This window comes from Astyanax mexicanus, chromosome 15, assembly GCF_023375975.1.
Source record: "Astyanax mexicanus isolate ESR-SI-001 chromosome 15, AstMex3_surface, whole genome shotgun sequence".
In the NCBI taxonomy this organism is placed as follows: Eukaryota; Metazoa; Chordata; class Actinopteri; order Characiformes; family Acestrorhamphidae; genus Astyanax; species Astyanax mexicanus.
Genome location: NC_064422.1, coordinates 5,913,386 through 5,939,977, shown reverse-complemented (window position 1 = coordinate 5,939,977; position 26,592 = coordinate 5,913,386). Strand labels below are relative to the sequence as shown.

General features: G+C 40.8%; 1 protein-coding gene across 2 annotated transcripts in view; it reads right to left on the bottom strand.

Annotated features, from left to right (window-relative positions):
- pcdh15b (protocadherin-related 15b) overlaps positions 1-26,592 on the bottom strand; it is a 459,821-nt gene that overhangs the window by 265,295 nt on the left and 167,934 nt on the right. For both annotated transcript variants that reach the window (XM_049464765.1, XM_049464764.1), the window contains 2 exons: positions 25,796-25,904; positions 21,612-21,724 (listed from right to left, as the gene is read on the bottom strand). In XM_049464765.1, coding sequence (XP_049320722.1) covers positions 21,612-21,724; positions 25,796-25,904 — 222 coding nt within the window. The remainder of the gene's footprint in view (positions 1-21,611; positions 21,725-25,795; positions 25,905-26,592) is intronic.

Here is a 26,592-nt window from a genome sequence, read left to right as displayed (position 1 = left end):
TGACATTCAGAGCGTGCCAGCACTGTGGATCTGCAAGATGCTACTTAGCATTACATCTGCATTCGAAGACGGATCTGTGTGGAGATAATTAGGAATATTCTTTACACATTTTATTACCTAAACTAAGGTTTAGAGAAATTCCAGCCACTAGTCTATGAGTAGACTATACAGAAAAACATAGCAAACAAAATAAAAGTGTTAAACCAGAATGTTTTATATTTTACATTATTCAAAGTAGCAAAGAAAAAAAGTAAAGAAAAAAAAAACAAAAGTTATGATGATGAAACTGGCTCTTATAAGGACTAGCCCAGGAAAGGAAGAGCAAGAGTTTCCTCTGTTGCACAGGATACATTCATCAGAGTTACCAACCTCAGAAACAGCAGGAAGGGAGACATCTTAATAAACATTTTACATCTGTGCTCAGTAATGAAACTCAAATCTGGACGAAAACAACCATAGAGATTATGGATCATGTTTATAATCATATGGTTTGCATCAAATTATTAATAAAAGTTTGGGCGAATCAATGTTCAGTAATTAAACCTATGACCTAGACAGATGTCAACAGTCAAACGTTCATTGCGATCTTGGCAACACAGGCGTTCGCCGTGTGCCTAACACAACTACACTCCCGCTTTTCTTTTTTGTTCCCGCTTTTTCGCACAAAAGAATACGGAGCAGTACACAAACCCAACTTTCACATAAGCAATGGAACAATAAGCAGAATATAAAGTAAAATATATATTTTTTCAGGTCAGTTTCCTCTGCTAAGAAGGGTTGGACACATCCAGGTAGCTGCACTGTTAAAATAGCAATCTGCCAAAGTGCACCTTTCTCTTTAGGGAAATAGCAAGTAATACACTGATTGTTTTATTTTACATTACGCTCAAAAAACACACAATGTTACGAGTCGCACAAGGCATACTTTTCCTGCTGTTATGATAGCAAAGACCCACTGACAAACCCTAAATCAAACTGTACGTTGTGTGAAGTGAAAGATTGCTTATAAATCACTAAAACAGGGCCCAAAGTGTTTGAAAAAAGAGTATTTTTTGTTGCTGTTGTTATGTGCTATGGTTTTAGTTTTTAAGGTTGCGCATCATTTATTGATCTGCCTGCTAGATTTAAAAAGTGAACATCTGCCTGGAACATCACAATAATAATGATGGTGAAACAGAACTGTGCGCTGTTTCTAGAACTCCGCCTCACTGAAGCTGTGCTCCAAAAGAGTGATGCACACTCACACTGCAGGAGAGAGGTAGATCAGCAGATAGCACATCAATCAATCAATCAATCAATCAACCAATCAATCAACCAACCAATCAACCTGTATTTTCACTCCAGAACACACTAAAGGTCATTTTCACTACAGTCGAGCATTTACTTTTAGTTGGTTACATTTAGTTGAAGGGACTGAAGAAAAAAACCCTAAATCATAATTTGATCAAACTTAAATGTGGAACTGTATAAAAAATATAAAAATAAAACTAAATAAAACTAAGTGGCAAAATCATCAAACAAAAAAATATTTTTGATTTCACTAAGAAAAGAGAAAAAACAAATAAAACCAAAACTGGATACAATAAAATTAAAAAAATATTCACGATAAAAAGAAAAGTGGACAAGATCAAATTGTACAAATATTAACAAAACTTATAGTCCTAAAATATAAACAGTAAAAGTAATTTTAAAAATGTCCTGCCCTGTCCTGTCTTGGCTAGCATTTTTTTCTTGTCTTGTCCTCTCTTGTCCTGTCCTATCTCGCCCTATCTTGTTCTGTCGTGTCTTGTCCTGTATTTTCCTGTCCTTTCGTGTCTAGTTTTACCCTGTCGTGCTTCTTGTCCTGTCCTAACTTGTCCACTCTTGTCCTGTTCAATCTTGTTATGTCCTGTATTTTCATGTCCTCTTGTTTCTTGTTTTATCCTATCGTGTGTCTTGTCCTCTTCTATCTTGTTCTATATTTTCCTGTCCTCTTGTTTTTTGTTTTATCCTGTCATGTGTCTTGTCCCCTCTTGTCCTGTCCCATCTTGTCATGTCTAGTCGTATCTAGTTCTGTCCTGTCTTGTCCTGTATTTTCTGTGTCTAGTTTTAACCTGTTGTGTCTTGTCCTGTCCTTACTTGTCACCTCTAGTCCTGCATTTTCCTATCCTCTTGTGTCTTGTTTTGTCCTGTCGGGTGTCTTGTCCATTCTTGTGCTGTCCTGCCTTGACATGTCTGTCCTGGCTTATGTCCTGTATTTTCCTGTCCGTTCGTGTCTAGTTTTATCCTGTCATGTGTATTGTCCCCTTGTCTTGTCCTGCCTTGTCCTGTCTAGTCCTATCTTCTTCTGTCCTGTACTTTCCTCTCTTGTGTTTTTTTATCCTGTTACACATCTTGTCTTGCCTTGCCCTGTCCTTTCTTGCCCTGTAGTTTCCTATCCTGTTGTTCTCTCATGTCTTGATTTATCATGTTGTGTGTCTTGTCCCCTCCTGTCCTATCATGTCCTGTCTTGTTTTGTCCTGTCTTGTTTCTGTTGTGTCTTGTCCTGTATTTTCTTGTCCTTTTGAGTCTAGTTTTATCCTGTTGTGCATCTTGTTCTGTCTAGTTCTATCTTCTTCTGTCCTGTATTTCCTTTTTCTGTCCTCTCTTGTGTTGTTTTATCCTGTGGTACATCTTGACTTACTCAGCCCTGTCCTGTCTTGTCCTATCTTTTTCTGTCCTTTCCTGTCCTGTAGTTTTATCTCTTCACGTTTTATCCTGTTGTGTGTATTGTCTTGTCTTGCCCTGCCCTACCCTGCCCTGCCTTGTCTGATCCTGTCCTGTCTTGTCTTGTCTTGCCCTGCCTTGTCTGATCCTGTCCTGTCTTGTCTTGCCCTGCCCTGTCTGATCCTGTCTTGTCTTGTCTTGTCTTGCACTATCTAGGGTTCTGGCTACCAACCCAGACCAGAAAAGACTTTTTGTAAAAGACTTTTAGTATTTTTTTTCCTCTTTCTATAAATTTTATTTCGTTCCACCTCTGCCATCTGTTGCACCTTTTTAGGTGGAACAGGAAAGTTAACAAACTAAATTATTACTTTTTTTTCTATTCCACCTTAAATGTTGAAGCCTCTGCCAGCTGTTGTACCATTTAAGGTGGAACAGGAAAATTAGGAAGCTTTTATTTTATTTTATTTCACCATTCCACCTTAAATGCTGCAGCCTTTGCTGTCTGTTGTACAATTTAAGGAGGAACAGGAAAGTTAGGAAGATTTTATTTTGCACCTTTTTAGGTGGAACAGGAAAGTTAGCAAACTAACTTATTACATTTTCCATTCCACCTTAAATGTTACAGCCTCTGCCTCTGCCGGCTGTTGTACCATTAAAGGTCGAACAGGAAAGTTAGGAAGCTTTTATTTTATTTTATTTTATTTTACCATTCCACCTTAAATGCTGCAGTCTTTGCTGTCTGTTATACCATGTAAGGTGGAACAGGAAAGTTAGGAAGATTTTATTTTATTTTATTTTATTTTTTCATTCCACCTTAAATGCTGCAGCCTCTGCCATCTGTTGTACCATTTAAGGTGGTACAATTAAAGTTAGCTAGCTATCTAGTTACTGTGACAAACTGCTAGCAATGTCAAGAAAAAAAGTTGATACAAAACATTGAAACTACACAATACACTATTGTAATATAATGGCTATTCAATTTTTAACAAGGAAACCACTTCAAGTTTCTTTGGCCGCTTGTGTCGTCATTCTTGCCAGTGTTTGAAGGGTAACGTAGCCATAATATTTAGGATTATAATGTGTGAACATAATATAGCATTTTAAAGCAGCACTAGGTAGTATTTCCTTGATTTTTGATCTTTTTAAAGAAGTAAAATTACAGCTTGAAACTCACTGCAGCGCTGCATTGAGGTGTAATAGGAGGAATAGCGGTGCTCTCGTGTCCGTGCCGGAGCTCCTCTGAGCTCAAACCAGACTCTGTAAGTTTTCCGAGGCGGCCGCGACCAACGCTCGCGAGAACTGCGACCTGCTTTCCGACCTTTAGTTCTAACAGTTCTACAAGGACTACAGGTTCATTCTTTACAAATTAACATACAGACACTCTGGCAGAAGCTGGGAAGAGACCGATTATGTCTGTGAAAGACAGAAAACAAGAAAGAGAAACTAATCCGCCTGAAACATTTATTACACTCTACAACTGTAGGGGGAGCCCACGAGCGCAAAATCTCAATCCTACCTAGTAGAGCTTTAATGTGTGAATTTGACCATGTTCAAAAATGAACCTTAAAGTATCACCTATTTTTTTGGGGGGGGGGGTTCACAATGGATTTCTCACAGATGCTTCATCAGATCACAATGACATTATGATCTTTTTTAGAAATGAAAGATTCTGCCTAGTAACAATATGTCCTGGATCACTTTTTGAAACGTATTGGTACAGTCATATGAAAAAGTTTGGGCACCCCTATTAATTTTAATCATTTCTAGTTCTAAATATTTGGGTGTTTGCAACAGCCATTTCAGTTTGATATATCTAATAACTGATGGACACAGTAATATTTCAGGATTGAAATGAGGTTTATTGTACTAACAGAAAATGTGCAATATGCATTAAACCAAAATTTGACCGGTGCAAAAGTATGGGCACCCTTATCATTTTATTGATTTGAATACTCCTAACTACTTTTTACTGACTTACTGAAGCCCAACATTGGTTTGGTAACCTCATTGAGCTTTGAACTTCATAGTCAGGTGTATCCAATCATGAGAAAAGATATTCAAGGTGGACAATTGCAAGTTGTTCTCCTATTTGAATCTCCTTTGAAGAGTGGCATCATGGGCTCATCAAAACAACTCTCGAATGATCTAAAAACAAAGATTGATCAACATAGTTGTTCAGGGGAAGGATACAAAAAGTTGTCTCAGAGATTTAACCCATCAGTTTCCACTGTGAGGAACATAGTAAGGAAATGGAAGAACACAGAGACAGTTCTTGTTAAGCCCAGAAGTGTCAGGCCAAGAAAAACATCAGAAAGGCAGAGAAGAAGAATGGTGAGAACAGTCAAGGACAATCCACAGACCACCTCCAAAGAGCTGCAGCATCATCTTGCTGCAGATGGTGTCACTGTGCATCGGTTAACAATACAGCGCACTTTGCACAAGGAGAAGCTGTATGGGAGAGTGATGCGAAAGAAGCCATTTCTGCAAACACGCCACAAACAGAGTCACCTGAGGTGTGCTTTTTTTTCTGTTAGTACAATAAACCTCATTTCAATCCTGAAATGTTACTGTGTCCATCAGTTATTAGATATATAAACTGAAATGGCTGTTGCAAACACCCAAATATTTACAACTAAAAATGATTAAGATTAATAGGGGTGCCCAAACTTTTTCATATGCCTGTACATACCTAAAATGCAGGAATTGACATACACTATATTGCCAAAAGTATCTGCTCACCTGCATTGCACTGTTTGGTGATGTGAATGGAATGGAGATGCTCAGCCATTGAAACTCTCCATTCCATGAGTCTCGCCACACTCTATTGTTATTCATTTAATCTGAAGCTACATGCTACAGGTTTGGAGGTGTGTAGTGATGCTATTTTAGTGATGCTGTTATTTTACACTGACAGAGCACAGAGTCGCTGTGGTTCCCAGTCTCTTCCACTGTGTTATACTATCACTGACAGTTGACTAGGGTATATTTAGTAGTAAGTGATGAAATTTCACTACTGGACTTTGTTGCACAGGGGCTGCATCCTATCACTGTACCACAGTGCTGAAGTTCACTGATCTCCTGAGAGCCTGAGACCCATTCTTTCAGTAATGTTTGTAGAAGCAGTCTGCATGCAGTCTAGGTGATTGACTTCCCCTGTACATAAGTTGTATACATACAGTAGTTACATACGCTGATTTATCACATGCACATATGGCCTGTTTAGCTAATTAGCATACCCTCCTTCACTCCGGCGTTTTGTTTAATCAGTATAATCTTGAGTGGCAGCTGTAGGAACTTTTAGCAGTGGTGAAAATCATTCATTCATCGGGTCTGTTTTGGGAAAAGAACTCCTAGTCGTAAAACAAGTACGGAATGTGTGGGAGAGAATGTGTGGGAACATGAGATTAGAGCCAACCAGGGAGAGCTGGCAGCCTTGATATAACTGTCAGTGTGAGAGTCTGACAGGTCCATTCAGTTAGTGAAGGTAGAACAAGAAGAAATTCTTCAGCACCTAAACTCACTCCACTCCTCCTTTCTGCTTCCCTCTCCTCACTCAGACTGTCACCTCCCAGCAATTTGTCCAACACAGGCCACTCCGAAGAAACAGAGCAGAGAGAAAAGAGAACTAAACACACCCATCCTTCTCCAGCAGCAGACAGCAGCACTGAGGACAGTGTTCTAGTCACCTAAGAGCACCGAGCAACAACATCACACGAACAAACACGCATTTTGTACTTTCTCTCGCTGTGCACCTTCTGACATCAACCCGAGAGAGATATGAAGAAACGTACAGATATTTTCCAATGTGAATCAGTGGAAATTTGCCACATAAAACACAGATAAGTGCTTCAGTAAACTGTATAAAATTAACACAAATATAATGAACAAAAATCAAATGAGAAAAAACAGTACCAAAAATTTTAAATAGCTACGTTATTTTAGGCAGGGCAAGGGAAATGTATTTATATAGCCCCTTTCATACACAACTGTCATTCAAAGTGCTTTGCAAATTAGAAAGTACAAAAAGAAGTCAAAAAAAAAAAAAAACATGTAAAAGAATAACAATGAAAAATGGAAATAAATATAAAATAAGATTAAAACAAAGAGAAGTCAAATTTAAAACATTTAAAAGAACAGAAACTGCTTATGTTTTAGTAAATAAACTGCATTTCCTCTTTTTTCCTGAGAGGACAAGAAATTCAAGTAATTAACTCTTGGTGAGTTCAGCACAGCTGTTAACTGAAAGCCTGAATTCCAGGTGACTCTACCTCATAAAACTGATTGAGAAAATCCAGCCAAGATGTGCATCTAATCAAGAGCCAAGAGGTGCTACTTTGCAATATCTAAAATACAAGCGCATCTAAAAAGAAATGTGAATATCACAGAAAAGTTACTTTAATACATTAATTAGTTCAAAATGTGAAATTCATATATTATGTAGATGTATTACATACAGAGTGATCTATTTTAAATGTTTATTTCTTTTATTGTTGATGATTATGGCTTACAGCGAAAGAAAACCCAAAAATCAGTGTCTCCGGAAATTCGAATACGAGGAAGCGGACGTAAAAGCAGGTAAGGGAGATTTAATAAATAAACAACAAATAAACAAAAGAGACAAGTAAACACGAAACAAAGAATGAACCAAAACAAACAAGGGGTTAACGATAACATACAACAGGGAAGCTAAACAAAGAAACAAACTAATAACTAAACTAGATAAAGAAAACAAAACAGAATGAGGAAATAAACAAGGAACTAGAAAATAACAAAATATAAACAAGAAATAAACACGGAGATAAACACAGAGTAAATAACTAAGGAATCGCAGATATAAACAAGAGAAAACGCAGATAGACAAAACAACAGGAGAAGGTGCAAAGACCGACGAGGACAAAGTGACACAGGAGGGACACACCTGGGGTAAGGGCGGAGCTACAAATGGGACACACGTGACGGAACATTACTGGGGAAGAAACACAGAGTAGCACGGGTCACGTGGGGATAACACACAGAAACATGAGAACAGACAGGAACAGGGCAAGGAGGTGACAATATAAGACCAAATGGTACTTTTGGCAGTGTGGGCAGTGTGCTGGAAAATGAAATCCTCTTTTTTTCTGAGGGGATTACGCCATTTAAAATAATATAAAACACATAACTGAATAATAAAAGTATTTGGATAGGAGAGAGATTGTGCTTTACCAGAGGTGAACTCCGATGTGAAGAAAAGGGAACAAATTTTCAGTAGAAACCAAAGTCAGAGGTGTGGTTTCGAGCTAATATAAAAAACACGCTTTCTGATTGGTAGTCGCCGACACGCATCAATGTTCTTTTGAATAATGTTGAGCAGAGATGAATGGCCTCACGTCACTGAATTCGCTTACAGACACAGCGCTCGCTCACGGAGACACAGTGCTGGCTTGCAGGGACACAGCAGCCACAGACAACGCCACCCAAGATGGCGGCGCGTTAACACGCAGCGGTCGCTCCGGGTCCGTTAAATGGTGCTTTTGTGTTACTATTTGTCGTTTTTTCCGTTTATTTCCTGCAAATATGTGCATCGGAACACCCGTGCACATGTTCTACCACCGCCAGACCCTGCTACAGTGGAGAAACCAGCCAGAAAACACGCTACCGGACGAGGTTCTGCAGACGCTACTTGAGCTTAGCCTGCTAAGAGTCCCAGGCCGCCAGCCCGCGGTGTTTCCTGACGCCGGAGCCCAGCGGAAGTGCCATCGCAATCGGTGCGAGCGTAAGCGGAAGCGCGGAAAGAGAGCCGGGCTAAAGGCTAGTCCTAGCCGGCCGGCTATACCATCGCTCTTTCTTGCAAACGTCTGTTCCCTTGACAATAAACTGGACTACATCCGACTCCAGCGAACTACCCAGCGTGAGTTCAGAGACTGCTGTGTTTTGGTTTTTGTGGAATCGTGGCTTAACGACAACATTCCGGACAGCGCCATTCAGCTAGCCGGGCTAACCGCGTTCAGAGCCGATAGAAGCGCGGCTCTATCCGGGAAGACCCGCGGTGGAGGCGTGTGTGTTTACATCAACACGGAATGGTGTAACAACGCTGTGACTGTCGCCAAACACTGCTCTCTGCTGGCGGAGTTCCTGATAGTCAAGTGCAGACCTTTTTATTTAGTACGGGAGTTCTCCACCGTGCTAATAGCTGCTGTCTACATTCCACCCAGCGCTAGCATTGGTGCTAATGCTAAAGAGGCTCTGTGTGAACTCTATCGGACTATCAGCGATCTGCAAAACAAACACCCAGACGGACTGTTTATTATCGCCGGAGATTTCAACCACGCAAATCTCAAGTCAGTGCTCCCTAAATTCCACCAACATGTGAACTTTGCAACGAGAGGAGCGAGCACGTTGGATCTTGTTTACACAAACATCCCCAGCGCGTACCGGGCGGAGCCCCGCCCCCACCTCGCTTTCTCGGATCACATGTGTGTGTGGCTGACTCCAACATACACACCACTCATCAGACGCTCCAGACCAGTTCAGAAGCAGGTGAAAACCTGGCCAGCAGGCTCCATCTCTGCCCTTCAGGACTGTTTTGAGTGCACTGCATGGGACATGTTTAGGGAGGCTGCTACTGAAGGCGATTCTGTTGATTTGGAGGAGTATGCAGCATCAGTCACTGGCTACATCAGCAAGTGTATTGATGATGTCACTGTCTCCAAGACCATCACCACACGCCCAAACCAGAAGCCTTGGATGACTGCTGAGGTACGTGCGCTGCTGAGGACCCGCGCCTTCAGAGTGGGTGACAAGGTGGCCCTGAGGAAAGCGAGAGCCGACCTGTCAAGAGCTATCAGAGTGGCAAAGCGTGCACACGCCCAGAGAATCCACAGCCACTTCAAGGACACGGGTGACGCGCGGCGCATGTGGCAGGGCATCCAGGCAATCACCAACTACAGGACAATGCCACCGTCCTGTGAACGTGATGCCTCCCTCCCTGATGCCCTAAACAACTTTTATGCACGGTTTGAGGCACAAAACAACACGATGGCGAGAAAGACCATGCCCAAGCCGGACGAGCAGGTGTTGTGCCTAGCTGCCTAACTAAATCCCCGGCAGAGTGCTCAAGGAGTGCGCAGACCAGCTGACAGATGTTCTCACGGACATCTTCAACATCTCCCTGTGCAGCGCCACTGTCCCAATGTGCCTCAAGTCCACCACCATCGTCCCCGTGCCGAAGAAGTCCACAGTGTCCTGCCTCAATGACTACCGTCCCGTTGCACTTACACCCATCATCATGAAGTGCTTCGAGAGGCTAGTCATGAGGAACATCAAGACACAACTGCCCTCTTCACTGGACCCCCTGCAGTTTGCGTATCGTCCCAATCGCTCCATGGACGATGCCATCACCACCACCCTTCATCTCTCCCTCACCCACCTGGAGAACAAGGACACTTACGTCAGAATGCTGTTTATAGACTTCAGTTCAGCATTCAACACCATCATCCCACAGAACCTCACCAGGAAGCTAAGCTCGCTCGGCCTCAACACCCCCCTCTGCAACTGGATCCTGGACTTTCTGACGGGGAGACCCCAGTCAGTCCGGTTCGGGGGCAGCACCTCCAGCACCATCACACTGAACACGGGGGCCCCCCAGGGCAGTGTCCTGAGTCCTCTGCTGTTCACCCTGCTGACTCATGACTGTGCTGCAAAACACAGTTCTAACAGCTTTATCAAGTTCGCCGATGATACAACCGTGCTGGGTCTCATCACCAAAGGCGACGAGTCAGCATACAGAGAGGAGGTGCAGCGGCTGACAGACTGGTGTACAGTCAACAACCTTCACCTGAATGTGGACAAGACAAAGGAAATGGTTGTTGACTTCAGGAGAGCACAACACACCCACTCTCCACTCAACATCGACGGGTCCTCTGTGGAGATTGTTAAGAGCACCAAGTTCCTTGGTGTCCACTTAGCAGATAACCTCACCTGGACCCTGAACACCAGCTCTACAGCCAAGAAAGCCCAGCAGCGTCTCTACTTCCTCCGGAAGCTGAGAAAGGCCCGTCTCCCTCCACCCATCCTCACACTCTTCTATAGAGGGACCATTGAGAGCATCTTGAGCAGCTGCATCACTGCCTGGTTTGGGACCTGCACCGTCTCTGACCGCAAGACCCTCCAGCGTATTGTGAGGACAGCTGAGAGGATCATCGGCGTCTCTCTCCCCTCCATCACGGACATTTACACCACCCGCAGCATCCGCAAAGCAACCAGCATTGTGAATGACCCCACTCATCCCTCACACGAACTATTCTCCCTCCTGCCTTCGGGAAGAAGGTACCGCAGCATCCGGTCCAGCACGACCAGATTCTGCAACAGCTTCTACCCCCAAGCCATCAGACTCCTTAACTGCAGAGACTGAACTGATGGTTTTTCTGTACATGCACACACACTCTTACCCCACTTACCCCAGAAAATGGAAAGCACTAAAAACCCTACTACCTCACTGGACTCTATTGCACACTGTGTAATAGAGTAATTACTACCTCACCTGGTCTTTTTTGCACACTGCAAAATTTGCACACTGTCTTGTTATTTATCATTCTTTGTCTGTATTGTGTTGTATTGTCTGTCTGCACTTTTGTACTGTTGCACTATTGTTCTGTCTACACTGTGTTTATGTGCACCATGGTCCTTGGAGGAACGTTGTTTCGTTTCACTGTGTACTCTGTATATAGCTGAAATGACAATAAAAACCACTTTGACTTTGACTTTGACTTTGACTTTGCAGTTACAGGGACACAACACTTACAGAGACACAGTGCTCTCAGGGACACAGCGTTCGCTTAGGGACACAGCCCTCATGGAGACACAGCGCTCGCTTACGGACACAGCACCCTCACTTAGGGATACAGCTCTCACAGTGGCACAGCACTCGCTCACAGGGACACAGCGCCTGCTCACAGAGAAACAAGCACACACTCCCTGAGACAGAGCACTCACTGACAGGGACACAGCGCTCGCTCACAGGGACATAGAGTTTACAGAGACACAGCGCTCACAGAGACACATCAGGGATACAGCCCTCACAGTGGCACAGCACTCACTCACAGGGACACAGTGCCTGCTCACAGAGACACAAGCACCCCCTCCCTGAGACAGAGCACTCACTCACAGGGACATAGAGTTTACAGAGACACAGCACTCACAGAGACACATTGCTCACTCAGAGACACAGCACTCACGAAGACACAGCGCTCGCTCAGGGACACATCACTTACTCAGAGACACAGCACTCATGGACAATGCTTACAGGCACAGGGACACATTGCTCACAGAGAGCCAGCACTTCTTTAGAGACACATCGCTCAGAGGGACACAGCCCTCACTCAGAGACACACTGCTTACAGGGACACACGGCTCACAGAGACCTATTGCTCACTCAGAGACACAGCGCTCACAGACAATTCTTACCGGCACAGGGATACAGCACTCACAAGGGCACAGCCCTTACAGTGACACAGCACTTGCTCAGGGACACATCGCTCACAGGGACACAGTGCTCACAGCAACACAGCACTCACAGAGACACAGCGCTCACAGAGACACAGCGCTCACAAAGACAGCACTCACAGAGACACAGCACTCAGAGAGACACAGCGCTCACAAAGACACAGCACTCAGAGAGACACAGCGCTTTTAGAATGTTAAGAGTGGTCCATCTATCAAAAATACCCTGTGATCATGAAGTAATAATTAAAGATGGGCTTAAATGAACTGTGTTCTATGAATTAGGCTACAACATTTAAATACACGCTGAGCTCAAGATTGAGCTTAAAGGTATTTCTAATAAAGGAAATCTGCCAGTGTGTACACACACACACACAATTACACAATCACACAAACAAACACAAACACACACACACACCTTCATATTCAGTCTCCAGCCCCCCCGCTGTGCAGAAGCAGCTCACCATGTACACCACCCATGTAGCATGGTTGCGTAGCTACATATCTCAGGATGCAGCCCTGCTTCCTTTCTTTGATCTCGTGGGCATCTACAGGCCAAGCTTCCAGCGAGAGGGCTACTATTTCATCCACATATCAGCTCCTGTCCACACAGGCCTGATCTTGGGGGCATGTTCATTACAGCTCTCCACTCCAGCCCAAACGTCAGCACCAGGCTGTGCACCACAGCACAGTCTCAGCGCAGCTCAATCAACAGCCAATTTGCAGATGCATTTCATTTCTGAACATTCCTCAAATCCACAGTATTGCACGTGTACTGGGAATACATCACAGAAGGCTAATATTAGCACCCACCGTGGACAGACGTGCCGTGGATAACGGTGGTAATGATTGTGACCGGCTGCATCTGGCTAAAGTTGTCCATGTGGACAGACTCATTACTTTATCAGAAACCAATTCCATCCACAATCAAATCAGTAGAGACCCGGAACACATATCCCACAGGTCAGTTCACTGTTCTGCAGCTTCTATTGGGCATGCCAGAAGTCATGGGACACAATGCTAGTTCCATGACATACAATCACCAATCAAAAGTTTGGACACACCGTCACATTCAATGTTTTTTATTTATTCATTTTTTCCTACATTGTAACTTAATACTGAAATCATAACTATACCAGACTATAAAGGAACACATAAGGAATCATGTAGTAACTTTAAAAAAAAAGTGTTAAACAAACCAAAATACTCGGCCCTGATGAGTGCCAGTTTCATCATACCATTTTTGATGTTCTTTATGACTGCACTTGAGGATACGTTCAAAGTTCTTCAAATGTTTCAGATTAACTGACCTTCATTTCTTAAAGTATTTCTTTACTAAGTTGAGTAGTTCTTGCTTCTCATAATCAGGATTCGAACATTACTCAAATATTCGCTATTCACTGTATACCTGTAACTCTACCTCTTCACAACTTTACAACTGATGCTCTCAAACACATTAAGAGACAAGAAATTCAAGTAATTGACTCTTAATAAGTTCAGCACAGCTGTTAACTGAAAGCCTGAATTCCAGGTGACTCTACCTCATAAAGCTGACTGAGAAAATCCAGCCAAGATGTGCAAATCATCTAAGCATAAGGTGCTACTCTGAATAAACTTTGTTTATAAAATAATAAAAAATATATGAATTTAAGGATGCCAAATCTTGTAACTCAATAATTTATATGGAAAAACAATGGAAACAATGTGTCCAATCAAACAGCTGTATAAAAGCTTCAATCACACAACCAGACAGAACATTCTGGGGTTGGAACAGTGTTAACATCTCAATTTGTGAGTGAGGTGTATGTTGCTTTTATTGGCATTTATTATGTCTATGATGATGAGTGTATGTAAACTTCAAACCACAACTACATAATCTATATGAAGAAAGATAAAGGTGCATCTCAGAAAATTTGAATATGAATATCATTGAAAAGTTTCTTAATTTCAGTAATTCAGTTGTGAAAGTGTGAAACTCATATATTATATAGATGTATTACAAACAGAGTGATCTATTTTTAGCATTTATTTCTTTTATTGTTGATGATTATTGTGGCTTACAGCCAATGAAAACCCAAAAATCAGAGTCTCAATTTTTTTTTTTTTAATTATATAAGACCAACTGGTACCTTTGGCAGTGTGGGCAGTGTGCCAAGTCCTGCTGGAAAATGAAATCTGCATCTCCATAAAGGTTGTCAGTAGCAGAGAGAAGCATGAATTGCTGTAAGATTTTGTGGGAAAACAAAACTGCACTGACTTTAGACTTGATAATAAAACACAGTGGATCAACACCAGCAGATATCAGACATGTATCTAGCAGGAACTTCAAGCTACACCAGACTGCTCTTTTACTTTTTTACTTTACTTTCACTTCAGATACGCTGTAGCAGCAACAGCAAACGCGCTTTTCAGCGCGCTTTTTCGGACAAGGTTGGGCGATTCTCACTTGAGCGGGGCGTGGCAAACCCCCTCTTTCACACTTTCTCTGTTTGCGGACCTCGGGGGCGTTACTCACGGCTTTAAAAGACAGTCTGGTGGCGCTGATTTCCTAAATAAGACAAGGGCACACTAGCAGGGCTAGCAGGAACTTCAAGCTACACCAGACTGCTCTTTTACTTTTTTACTTTACTTTCACTTCAGATACGCTGTAGCAGCAACAGCAAACGCGCTTTTCAGCGCGCTTTTTCGGACAAGGTTGGGCGATTCTCACTTGAGCGGGGCGTGGCAAACCCCCTCTTTCACACTTTCTCTGTTTGCGGACCTCGGGGGCGTTACTCACGGCTTTAAAAGACAGTCTGGTGGCGCTGATTTCCTATATCGCCCGCAGCTGTGCGCAATCTAGAATCCTATTACTATCACTCACACTCGCCGAGGCGTCAGCCGAAGGCGTCAGCTGTTGAGACCCTCTCGGATGAAGACCAACGCGGGTAAAGACCTGCGAGTCTACCTGCGCGAGTCCACCGAGCAAGGCCACTGACAAGGCAGCCCGTCCTACTGCCTCCTAAAATGTGCTCCCAACACATCTCCGTTATTTCCGGCACGCACAGAAGGCGTAAAAACACAAACAGGCGCCAGGATCATACTAACCTGCGTCCACTAAAACAAACCACGCCCACTACTACCTCATTCTCTGTTGGGCAATGGAACTGCCAGTCGGCTGTTAATAAAGCAGACTTTATCGCCTCTTATGCGAATCATCAGTCATTACAACTGCTGGCACTGACTGAAACTTGGATCAAACCTGAAAATACTGCTACTCCGGCGGCTCTTTCCAATTATTATTCCTTCTCCCACACTTCTCGTCTCTCTGGACGAGGAGGTGGAACGGGCCTATTAATCGCTAATGGCTTAAAACATACTCAACTATTACCGGCAAACACATTCAATACATTTGAGTATCATGCCACACTGGTTAATACTCCAGCAAAACTTGCCATTATTGTTCTCTAACGTCCTCCTGGACAAATGGGCGAATTCACGCATGAACTTGACATGCTACTGTCTTCTATCCCTGAGCAAGATTGTCCCATGCTCATCTTAGGGGATATGAACATCCACCATGACAGTACCAGCTTCACAGACTTCCTATCCCTCATGCAGTCTTTCGAACTGGAGCAGGTCCCCAGCCCTCCAACACATAAAGCTGGCAAACATCTAGACCTGATCTTCACTCGTAACTGTGACACCGACTCTCTAACTGTCACTCCTCATGGATGAAGGAGCATCACCTTCAATTAAATCTCTCAAAGACTGAACTTCTGGTTATACCAGCAAAACCATCTTTTCAACACAACTTCTCTATAAGTATCGACTCTCTCTCTCTCTCACCGACAAAGGTTGCTAGGAATCCTGCCGCTTTGCGCTCTATAACATCCGAAAAATTAGACCGTTCTTGACGCAACAGGCCACCCAACTCCTGGTGCAAGCGGTCGTCATCTCTGCCTCGACTACTGCAATGCCCTGCTAACTGGCCTCCCGGCCTGTGTAGTAAAACCACTCCAGATGATCCAGAATGCAGCAGCACGTCTGGTCTTCAACCAGCCAAAACGGGCACATGTCACCCCGCTGCTCATTGAGCTCCATTGGCTACCAGTTGATGCTCGCATCAAATTCAAAGCTCTTACAATCGCCTACAAGGTGATGACAGAACAGGCTCCTTCCTACCTGCACTCGCTCCTGAAGGCTTACGCTACCTCCTGGCCGCTGCGCTCCTCCAGTGAACGTCACCTCGCTTTGCCAAACATTCACACAAAGCAATCCAGACTGTTCTCATACAGAGTTCCCCAATGGTGGAACAAACTACCTTCCACTACCGAGGAGAATCAGGAGAATCTCTCACTATCTTTAAGAAACTCCTGAAGACAGAGCTCTTCAAAGAGCACTTACTCTCTTAACACCTCTAACACACTAACTACTTCTAACCTCATTTCCTTCTTCCCCTCCTTCACTCCTCTATCCTATTATTCCCCTTGACCTCCTTTTATCCCTATCCAAAGATGTTTTTACCTTTAAACTTATTTTACATTGTACTTGACTATTGTAAGTCGCTTTGGACAAAAGCGTCTGCCAAATGTAATGTAATGTAATGTAATGTAATGTAATGTAATGTAATGTATCTCCAAACCATCACTGATCATCAGTAAATTTTACATTTCATTTTCCAACAGGACTTGGCACACTGCCCACACTGCGGAAAGTACCAGTTGGTGTTGTATAATATTCTAATTTTCTGAGACACTTTTTGGGTTTTAATTAACTGTAAGCCATAAGCATCAACAATAAAAGAAATAAACACTTAAAATAGATCACTCTGTGTGTAACACATCTATATAATATATGAGTTTCACAGTTGGAACTAAATTACTAAAATAAAGTATCTTTTTAATGATATTTTTTTTTTTTTTAGATGCACCTGTGGATGTGGATATGTGGATACCTTGTTCAACATTTTAAAATGCTGAACAAGAAACAGTTAAGAGTTGGTCTGCCCTTCACTACTCCCATAGCCTCCACTCTTCTGGGCCAGATTCCCATTGGATTTTGGAACATGGCCATAGGGACCCACCATGCTGTTGGTGAGGTCAGGCTCTGATGTTGGGCAATAAGGCCTGACTGACAGTAAGTGTTCCAGTTCGTCCCAAAGGTGTTCAACAATTTGAGATCAGGGCTTTCTCTGTGCAGGCCCGTCCACACAAAACAAATATTTTTCATAATTTATGATTTGTGCACTGGGGGGTTAGATTATCTGTAAGCACCCTCCCCGTACTCCTGTCCTGAAGTTTGATGGGCAGAATTCTGCAGAACGTCTTTGTTTGCTGCACTGTTGAGATGTCCCTTCAGGGGAACTCAGGGCCCAGCCTAAGGCATTTAAAACAGCCCCAGACCATCACTCCCTTTCACAGCTGGGACGGTACAGGTGGCATTTTCCCATAGTCCATCAAATTTATATGCATCTGCCACACTGCCAGATTCCATCAATCAGTAAAGTTATTCCACACAGAAAATCTCACCAGTGTTAAAATCACTGTATTAATAGTATTTCATTCCCTGTGAGTTATCCTAACTATCCTTAGTGTTAAACAGTGTTATTTCTCATTGTTAAAATTCAACTGCCCCTAGTGTTAAAATTCAACTCCCCACAGTGTTAAAATTCAACTGCCCAGTGTTAAAATTCAACTGCCCACAGTGTTACAATTTAACTGCCCACAGGTTTAAAATTCAACTCTCCACAGTGTTAAAATTCAACTGCCCACAGTGTTAAAATTCAACTCTCCACAGTGTTAAAATTCAACTGCCCACAATGTTAAAATTCAACTCTCCACAGTGTTAAAATTCAACTGCCCACAGTGTTAAAACATTTAACTGCCCACAGTGTTAAAATTCAACTCTCCACAGTGTTAAAATTCAACTGCCCACAGTGTTAAAATTCAACCGCCCACAGTGTTAAAATTCAACTCCCCACTGTGTTAAAATTCAACTGCCCACAGTGTTACAATTTAACTGCAAACATGGTTAAAATTCAACTCTCCACAGTATTAAAATTCAACTGCCCAGTGTTAAAATTCAACTGCACACAGTGTTACAATTTAACTGCCCACAGGGTTAAAATTCAACTCTCCACAGTGTTAAAATTCAACTGCCCACAGTGTTAAAATTCAACTCTCCATAGTGTTAAAATTCAACTGCCCACAATGTTAAAATTCAACTCTCCACAGCGTTAAAATTCAACTGCCCACAGTGTTAAAACATTTAACTGCCCACAGTGTTAAAATTCAGCTCTCCACAGTGTTAAAATTCAACTGCCCACAGTGTTAAAATTCAACTGCCCACAGTGTTAAAATTCAACTCCCCACTGTGTTAAAATTCAACTGCCCACAGTGTAAAATTCAACTCCCCACTGTGTTAAAATTCAACTGCCCACAGTGTAAAATTCAACTCCCCACAGTGTTAAAATTCAACTGCCCACAGTTTTAAAATTCAACTGCCACAGTGTTAAAATTAAACTCTCCACAGTGTTAAAATTCAACTGCCCACAGTGTTAAAATTCAATTGCCCACAGTGTTAAAATTCAACTGCCCACAGTGTTAAAATTCAACTCCCCAGAGTGTTAAAATTCAACTGCCCACATTGTTAAAACATTTAACTGCCCACTGTTTTAAAATTCAACGGTCCACAGTGTTAAAATTCCACTCTCCACAGAGAAAATGTCCAACTTCCAACTAAGTAAAAATTAAACTCCCACCATAGTTACAATTAATTTCTCCACAGAGGTACAATTCAACTCCCCACACAGTTAAAATTCAAATTTCCACATAATTAAAATTCAGCTCCCCACATAGGTACAACTTCAATCTCCACAAAGTTAAAATACAACTCCCCACAGAGTTAAAATTCAACTTGCCACATAGTAAAAATTAATCTTTTTACACAGTTACAACTCAAATTTCCACATAATTAAAATTCAACTCCCCACATAGTTAAATTTCAACTCTTTACACATAATTAAAATTCAACTCTCCACATAGTTAAAGTTCAAATTTCCACATAATTAAATTTCAACTCCCCACATAGGTACAATTTCATTCTCCACAAAGTTAAAATACAACTCCCCACACAGTTAAAATTCAACTCCCCACATAGTTAAAATTCAACTCTTTACACTGTTAAAACTCAAATTTCCACATAGATCAAATGCATCTCTCCACATAGTTAAAGTTCAAATTTCCACACAATAAAAATTTAACTCTCCACATAGTTAAAATTCAACTCTTTACACAGTTAAAACTCAAATTTCCACATAGTTTAAATGCAACTCTCCACATAGTTAAAGTTTAAATTTCCACATAATTAAAATTCAACTCCCCACATAGGTACAATTTCATTCTGCACAAAATTAAAATACGACACCCCACAGAGTTAAAATTCAATTTCCCACATAGCTAAAATTCAACTCTTTACACAGTTCAAACTCAAATTTCCACATAGTTCAAATGCATCTCTCCACATAGTTGAAGTTCAATTTTCCACATAATTAAATTTCAACTCCCCACATAGGTACAATTCCATTCTCCACAAAGTTAAAATACAACTCCCCACAGAGTTCAAATTCAACTCCCCACAGAGTTAAAATTCAACTCCCCAGAGCTAAAATTTAACTTCCCACATAGTTAAAATTCAACACTTTACACAGTTAAAACTCAAATTTCCACATAGTTCAAATGCAACTCTCCACATAGTTCAAGTTCAAATTTCCACATAATTAAAATTCAACTGCCCACATAGTTAAATTTCAACTCTTTACACAGTTAAAACTCAAATTTCCACATAGTTCAAATGCAACTCTCCACATATTTAAAGTTCACATTTCCACATAATTAAAATTCAACTCCCCACATAGGTACAATTTCATTCTCCACAAAGTTAAAATACAACTCCCCACACAGTTAAAATTCAACTCACCACATAGTTAAAATTCAACTCTTTACACAGTTAAAACTCAATTTTCCACATAGATCAAATGCAACTCTTCACATAGTTAAAGTTCAAATTTCCACACAATTAAAATTCAACTCTCCACATAGTTCAAATTCAACTCTTCACATAGTTAAAGTTCAAATTTCCACATAATTAAAATTTAACTCCCCACATAGGTACAATTTCATTCTGCACAAAATTAAAATACGACACCCCACAGAGTTAAAATTCAATTTCCCACAGAGTTAAAATTCAACTCCCCACAGAGTTAAAATTCAACTCTTTACACAGTTAAAACTCAAATTTCCACATAGATCAAATGCAACTCTCCACATAGTTAAAGTTCAAATTTCAACATAATAAAAATTCAACTCCCCACATAGGTACAATTTCATTTTGCACAAAATTAAAATACGACACCCCACAGAGTTTTCTGTTGTTCAATTTCCCACATAGTTAAAATTCAACTCTTTACACAGTTGAAACTCAAATTGTTGAAACTCAAAGCCATCTATATTGTTGCCCTTACTACGTATGCGTTGTAACTGATTATTAATGATTTGTAAGGCCTTTACAACCTAATTAGTAACCATTAATAAACTCAATGTACACCATTTATAAACCCTTTATAAATGTAGTCTTGTTTTAAAGTGGTACCCTTTCAACATAGTTAAAAATTCAACTCTCAATATAGTTAAAATTCAACTTACTGTGGAAACTTCACACTAGACCTCAAGCAGTTTGGACTGTGTGTCTCTTCACTCTTCCTCCAGACTCTGCTCTCTTGATTTACAAATGAAATGTAAAATTTACTGATGATCAGTAAATTGAGGTTCAGTTTGGAGAGACATGTCTGTCATCTGCTGGTGTTGATCCACTGTGTTTTATTATCAAGTCTAAAGTCAGTGCAGTTTTGTTTTCACACGAAATCTTACAGCACTTCATGCTGAACCTCTGCTGACACTGAGACATTGTTTTTTTTTATTTTTTATTATTGGCTCTAAGCTGTAATCATTAACAATAAAATAAATGAACGCCTAAAATAGATCACTCTGTGTGTAACACATCCATATACTATATTTATTATATTCACATTTTGAACTGAATTACTGAACTAAAGTAACTTTTTTTTTTATAATATTCAAGTTTTATTGAGGTACACTAGTCTATTCTAAGTTGAAGAAAGTGTGTTCTTGGATTTCTGTGGTTCCCTCATACCCTGGGGTATCGGACTTCCTGTACTTTGATTATGGATTTGTCCAGATTGACTGTATCTGGTCTTCATGTCCTTTGATTCCTGCATTGGGCTTTAATAACAGTGAATCCTGGATTTGTGCTAACAGACAGATTACACACTTTCATCCCCCATGTGAGTCTGGTGCTTGTTCTGAATCTTCTCCTCTGGCTTCATGATCTATCGGGGACATCCGTGATCAAATCGTGACAGTGTCAGATTTCTCAGCTCTTATTACCTTGATCACCAAGTCGAACCGCTGGTGCTCCTCGCGGCTGACGGGCTGCAGCAGTCTCAGCTCGGCCGTGCTGCTGTTCAAGGAGAAGTAGTCTGCATAAGATACAGGTTTTCCTATGGAAGAGAAAAAAGAGACGTTGATATGTCAGAACGTTTAACCCCTTAAGCAGGCGACCCTTCCAATACAGTTTAAAACCTTGCTTTACATTATTTAAGCAATAGAACACGAGAGGGAGTGTGTTATCACGAATAACATCACGGCTGTGATTCGGTCGTAGGCACGAGCCGAAGGTAAGTGCCGTAGATCATCACAGCCGTGACGTAATTCGTGATTACACACGACCTCGAGTGATCTATTGCTTTTATACAACAGTTTATTTACAAAATGAATAAAGAAAATAAATCAAAGAACTTTAAGTAATTCAGTTTAAATATGCTTTAATATTGACTGAGCCTTCCACCAAAAACTGTAACAGAACTGAAACTTAACTACAAAACGGTGTATGGTTCATACAGACTAACACCACGAAAGTTAGCTTGAAAGCAAAATTGGGAATAAGTGAAGATGGTAACGTTAGGATCGTGAAATGGCGCTAATACTCTCCTCTCCTGCTCCGTGGAGTCGTCTTTAGGTGAAAGCTGCACATGTTTTTGAGCATTTCTGCTTGTTTTGCTGGGTGATGTTGGTTTTAGCTAGCTGGCTGGACTGCGGTTAGGTTAGCGTAGCTTGCTTTAGCTCAGCATTAACTTAGCTTAGCCTAGCCTGGCTGGTTAAGTTAGCGTTCTGGCTGTCAGACGGCATTAACCGAGCGATTTTCTTTCCCATTTTTCCACAAAAGACGAGCCAGCGCTGCGGGCCAGCGTGCCTTTGCTCAGCGCTAGCCTGTGCTAAGCTAACACTGCTGCGGGTGTCCTGTGTGTATACGCCGTTACTCTGCAACGCGTCGGCGGAGTGATACAAGTTTAGTGTGAGAAGGCTGTGATGTTATCACATATATCAGCACGGCTAGATCACTTCTCAACCAATCAGATTGTGAGGTCGGAACTAACTGTTGTATAATTAACAGTATCAAACTGGATATTTTAAGAGCAGGTTACTGCTGTTTATCTCCCCACAATACTGATTTTACATAGTCATGTTACATAGTATTAGTAGCACAGCATGATTTATACAGATCCTGCATCCAGCTGTAAGCAATCTATAAGAAATCGCCAACCAATCAATACTTCACTGGTCTAAAGGTTCATACATAGACAACAGAACAGATATATCTGGGCACCCCTGGTCAAATTACACAACATGTCCAAATATTTGTGGATAGCCCTTCTAATGAATGCATCTGGCCAATTTCATTTGTACTACTTTAAGTTGGTGGGCTACACATAGCTATTAAACTAACTAATTAGTGCCAGTTCTATCAACATAAAACAGTACCACTTTAAAATAAGACTACCTTTATAAAGGGGTTATAAATGGTTTACAGTTTATTAATGGTTACTAATTAGGTTGTAAATGCCTTAAAAATCATTAATAATCAGTTATAACACATACGTAGAAAGAGCAACAATATAGATGGCTATGGGTTCACTATTTGGCAAACAACAGGTCATTGTTGCCCTTTCTACATATGTGTTATAACTGATTATTAATGACCTAATTAGTAACCATTAATAATCTAATTGTAAACCATTTATAAACCCTTTATAAAGGTAGCCTTTTTTTAAAGTGGTACCAAAATCTATTATAACACGTATATTATAATACGTAGAAAGGGCAACAATGACCTGTTGTTTGCCAAATAGTGAACCCATAGCCATCTATATTGTTGCTCTTTCTACGTATGTGTTATAACTGATTATTAATGATTTTTAAGGCATTTACAACCTAACCATTTATAAACCCTTTATAAAGGTAGTCTTATTGTCTTTTAGTGGTACCCATGAAACTTATGATAAGTTCATTTATGTTCTCATTTCTGATTCTGGTTCAGAATCAAGCAGAAGTATTTTCTGAACAGAAGAACATATTCTGTTCAGCTGTGTTATTTAAAAAAAAAAAAAAGGCTGCTGTGCTCCACTCGTCTTTCTCACCCTGTTGCTCATAGGCTAACCCGTGGCCATGCCGGATCAAAACGACTGCCCTTCAGTCACCCCTCGGCCTGCTGCTTTACTGCCTTCATTACATCTTCTCAAAGCATCTGCCTCTCGCTGTACAGACTGACCTGCCTTTCTTATTAGTAAATCACTGGTTCCTCTGGAGAATAAGCTTAACCCAGCAGCATGTTTAATAGAGAGACAGGCATGATTCCAGTACTGACCCTGAGTAGACCTACAGACCTAACCAGATCCTTCCTTCCTCAATGATCCATCCTGTTTAGTAAAGAAAGCTGTATTTTGCAAATCACACTTCAAACAACAAAACTTAAAACTTTTCTTCTTAGCTAAACAAGAAATATTAAATTGCACTGTAAACTACAGCTAACCAATTGCCTAAACTAACAAGGAAGGATTCAAGGATTCAAGGAGACTTTATTGCCATTCGCATCACATGTGGTACATGAGGTGAAACAAAATTGTGATCTCACGATTCAGTTTAACATTATTAAATTTCTTGTAAAAAAAGTTAGTCTAAGTATATAATTTGAGTTGGCAAAGTTTACAAATTGGAGTTGAACACAACACTGAAAAAAAGAATGTGTAAAATTTACTTAAAAAAAGTTTTGCAACTTTCTGCATTGGCTTTTTTTAAGTAAATTTAATTTCATATAAATTTAAGTAACTTCAACTCGGTTTCAAGATTAAATGTTACTTAGAAAAAATAAGGAAACTGAACTTCAGTCAATCCTTTATTTTAGTAACCTTTACTTAATTTATTTTTACTGAATCAATCCTTTCTTTTAGTAAACCTTACTTCATTTATTTTTGCTGAATCAATCCTTTCTTTTAGTAAACTTTACTTCATTTATTTTTACTAAATCAATCCTTTCTTTTAGTAAACCTTACTTCATTTATTTTTACTGAATCAATCCTTTCTCTTAGTAAACTTTACTTCATTTATTTTTACTGAATCAATCCTTTCTTTTAGTAAACTTTACTTCATTTATTTTTACTGAATCAATCCTTTATTTTAATAAACTTTACTTAATTTCTGCATACAATATTACCTAATTACAATTACTTCATTTATACAATATTACTTAAATAATGTATGATACATAATATATTATAATTCCTAAAATGTAAATATATATATATAACCCCAGCTAGCACTGTTGGAGCAGCATTAGCATTACCCGCTAACTGCGCTCGCTCTTCAGAAGGGAGTATATCGGACTGCAGCCTGTGTGTTTACCGTGATAACAAGCTACGTGGGATGAACAGCTAGCTAATATTGTCCTGCCTTACCAGAGCACTCAGTGTTCCTCAGTGTAGTGCTGTCAGGTGGCATAGCGGTTAGCTGCTAATGCTTATGCTCCAGCCTTAGTGCTGGAGAAATTCGGGAATCTAAGCTTACTGTAAATAAACGGAAGCACTTTTTTCACCCGAATAAACAGTTTCAAGGAGCGACATCTGTGTAGATTAACATCCAGCACTCGTTTGATTGTATAGTGTTGTTTACTTAGCTTAGCTTTACTTAACTTAGTTAGCTACCCCCCACCACCACCACCCAGCAGCGAGACCTACTGAATTAGAAGATCCTTATAGTGTCTCGAATAATGCATCTTACAATCCAGTGACCCTTTTGTATGAAGATAAACCAGAAAATAAATATAAAATATGAATAAAAAAAGACTGACCTCTATTTAATTTCAAGTCATTTTTTCTTTACTTAGTTGAGCAGTTCTTGCTTCTAATAATATGGATTAAAAACATTATTCAAATATTCACTATTCACTGTATACCTGTAACTCTACCTCTTCACTACTTTACTTTAACTGATGCTCTCAAACACTTTATTAAGAGACAAGAAATTCAAGTAATTAACTCTTGATGAGTTCAGCACAGCTGTTAACTGAAAGCTGATCATTCCAGGCGATTCTACCTTAAAGTTTTGGCTGGTACTGCACATCTAACATTAAAATGATTACCGTCATCAATCACAGAAACATTCATCCTTTAAGACAGAGCTAAAATCTGATAATCCCAGCACCCCCGCTGCTGTACAGACAGTCTGACGAATCCTACCTATGAGGATGGAGTAGACGATGCCTGGGCGATCAGAAGGAGGCTGGATGTTCCGGTCCTGATCCACAGCCTGGATGGGAGGGGTCACGTTTACTGGGTTGGCCCGGCTCTGTTGGGGAAAAACAGGAAATAAAGAGGCTTGTTTTCTTGTTGTAGCTATTAAACGAGACTTTCGGTTTCTTTTCCTCATCCTGCTGAGATGAAAGGCTGGAACACAAAGTCACCAGTGATTAAAATCTTTTTCTCTGTTTGTAGCGAAGGTACTTCAGCACCTTTGATTCGAACAGCAGCAACAAGGACATTACAGCACCACGCTGTCATCTCCAAGGCTGCGCAGCTACTGTAACACATGCAAGCTCCTGCGAAAATTCAGATTCAGAATAAATAACACTGCTTTACTGAGGTCAAACAGGTATAATGTTCTAGAAATAGAAACAGTCACAAAAACAGTAAAGCAAGAACATAGTCAGGTATGGGAAATTCTATTTAAGATCTTAAGAGACAGAATTAAGACCATGATCATAATAAGAAAAAGGAAAAAACACACAAGACCAAGCTTAAGCTTGTGATTTCCATTGATAAACTCAAGGAGGGGATGGGGGGGGGGGGGGGGGCTTACCATCTTGTGGGGAAAATGGTGTTTAAGTGCCCACTATTATAAAGGTTTGCCCTCCAGATCAAGAAAATGTATTATGGACCCAATCTTAGCTATCTATAGGCAAGCCAGCAATCGTGCATCTTGATTTAGGAGGCGTGTCAGTGTATCTTTAGCTGCTAATGCTAATGCTCCAGCCTTA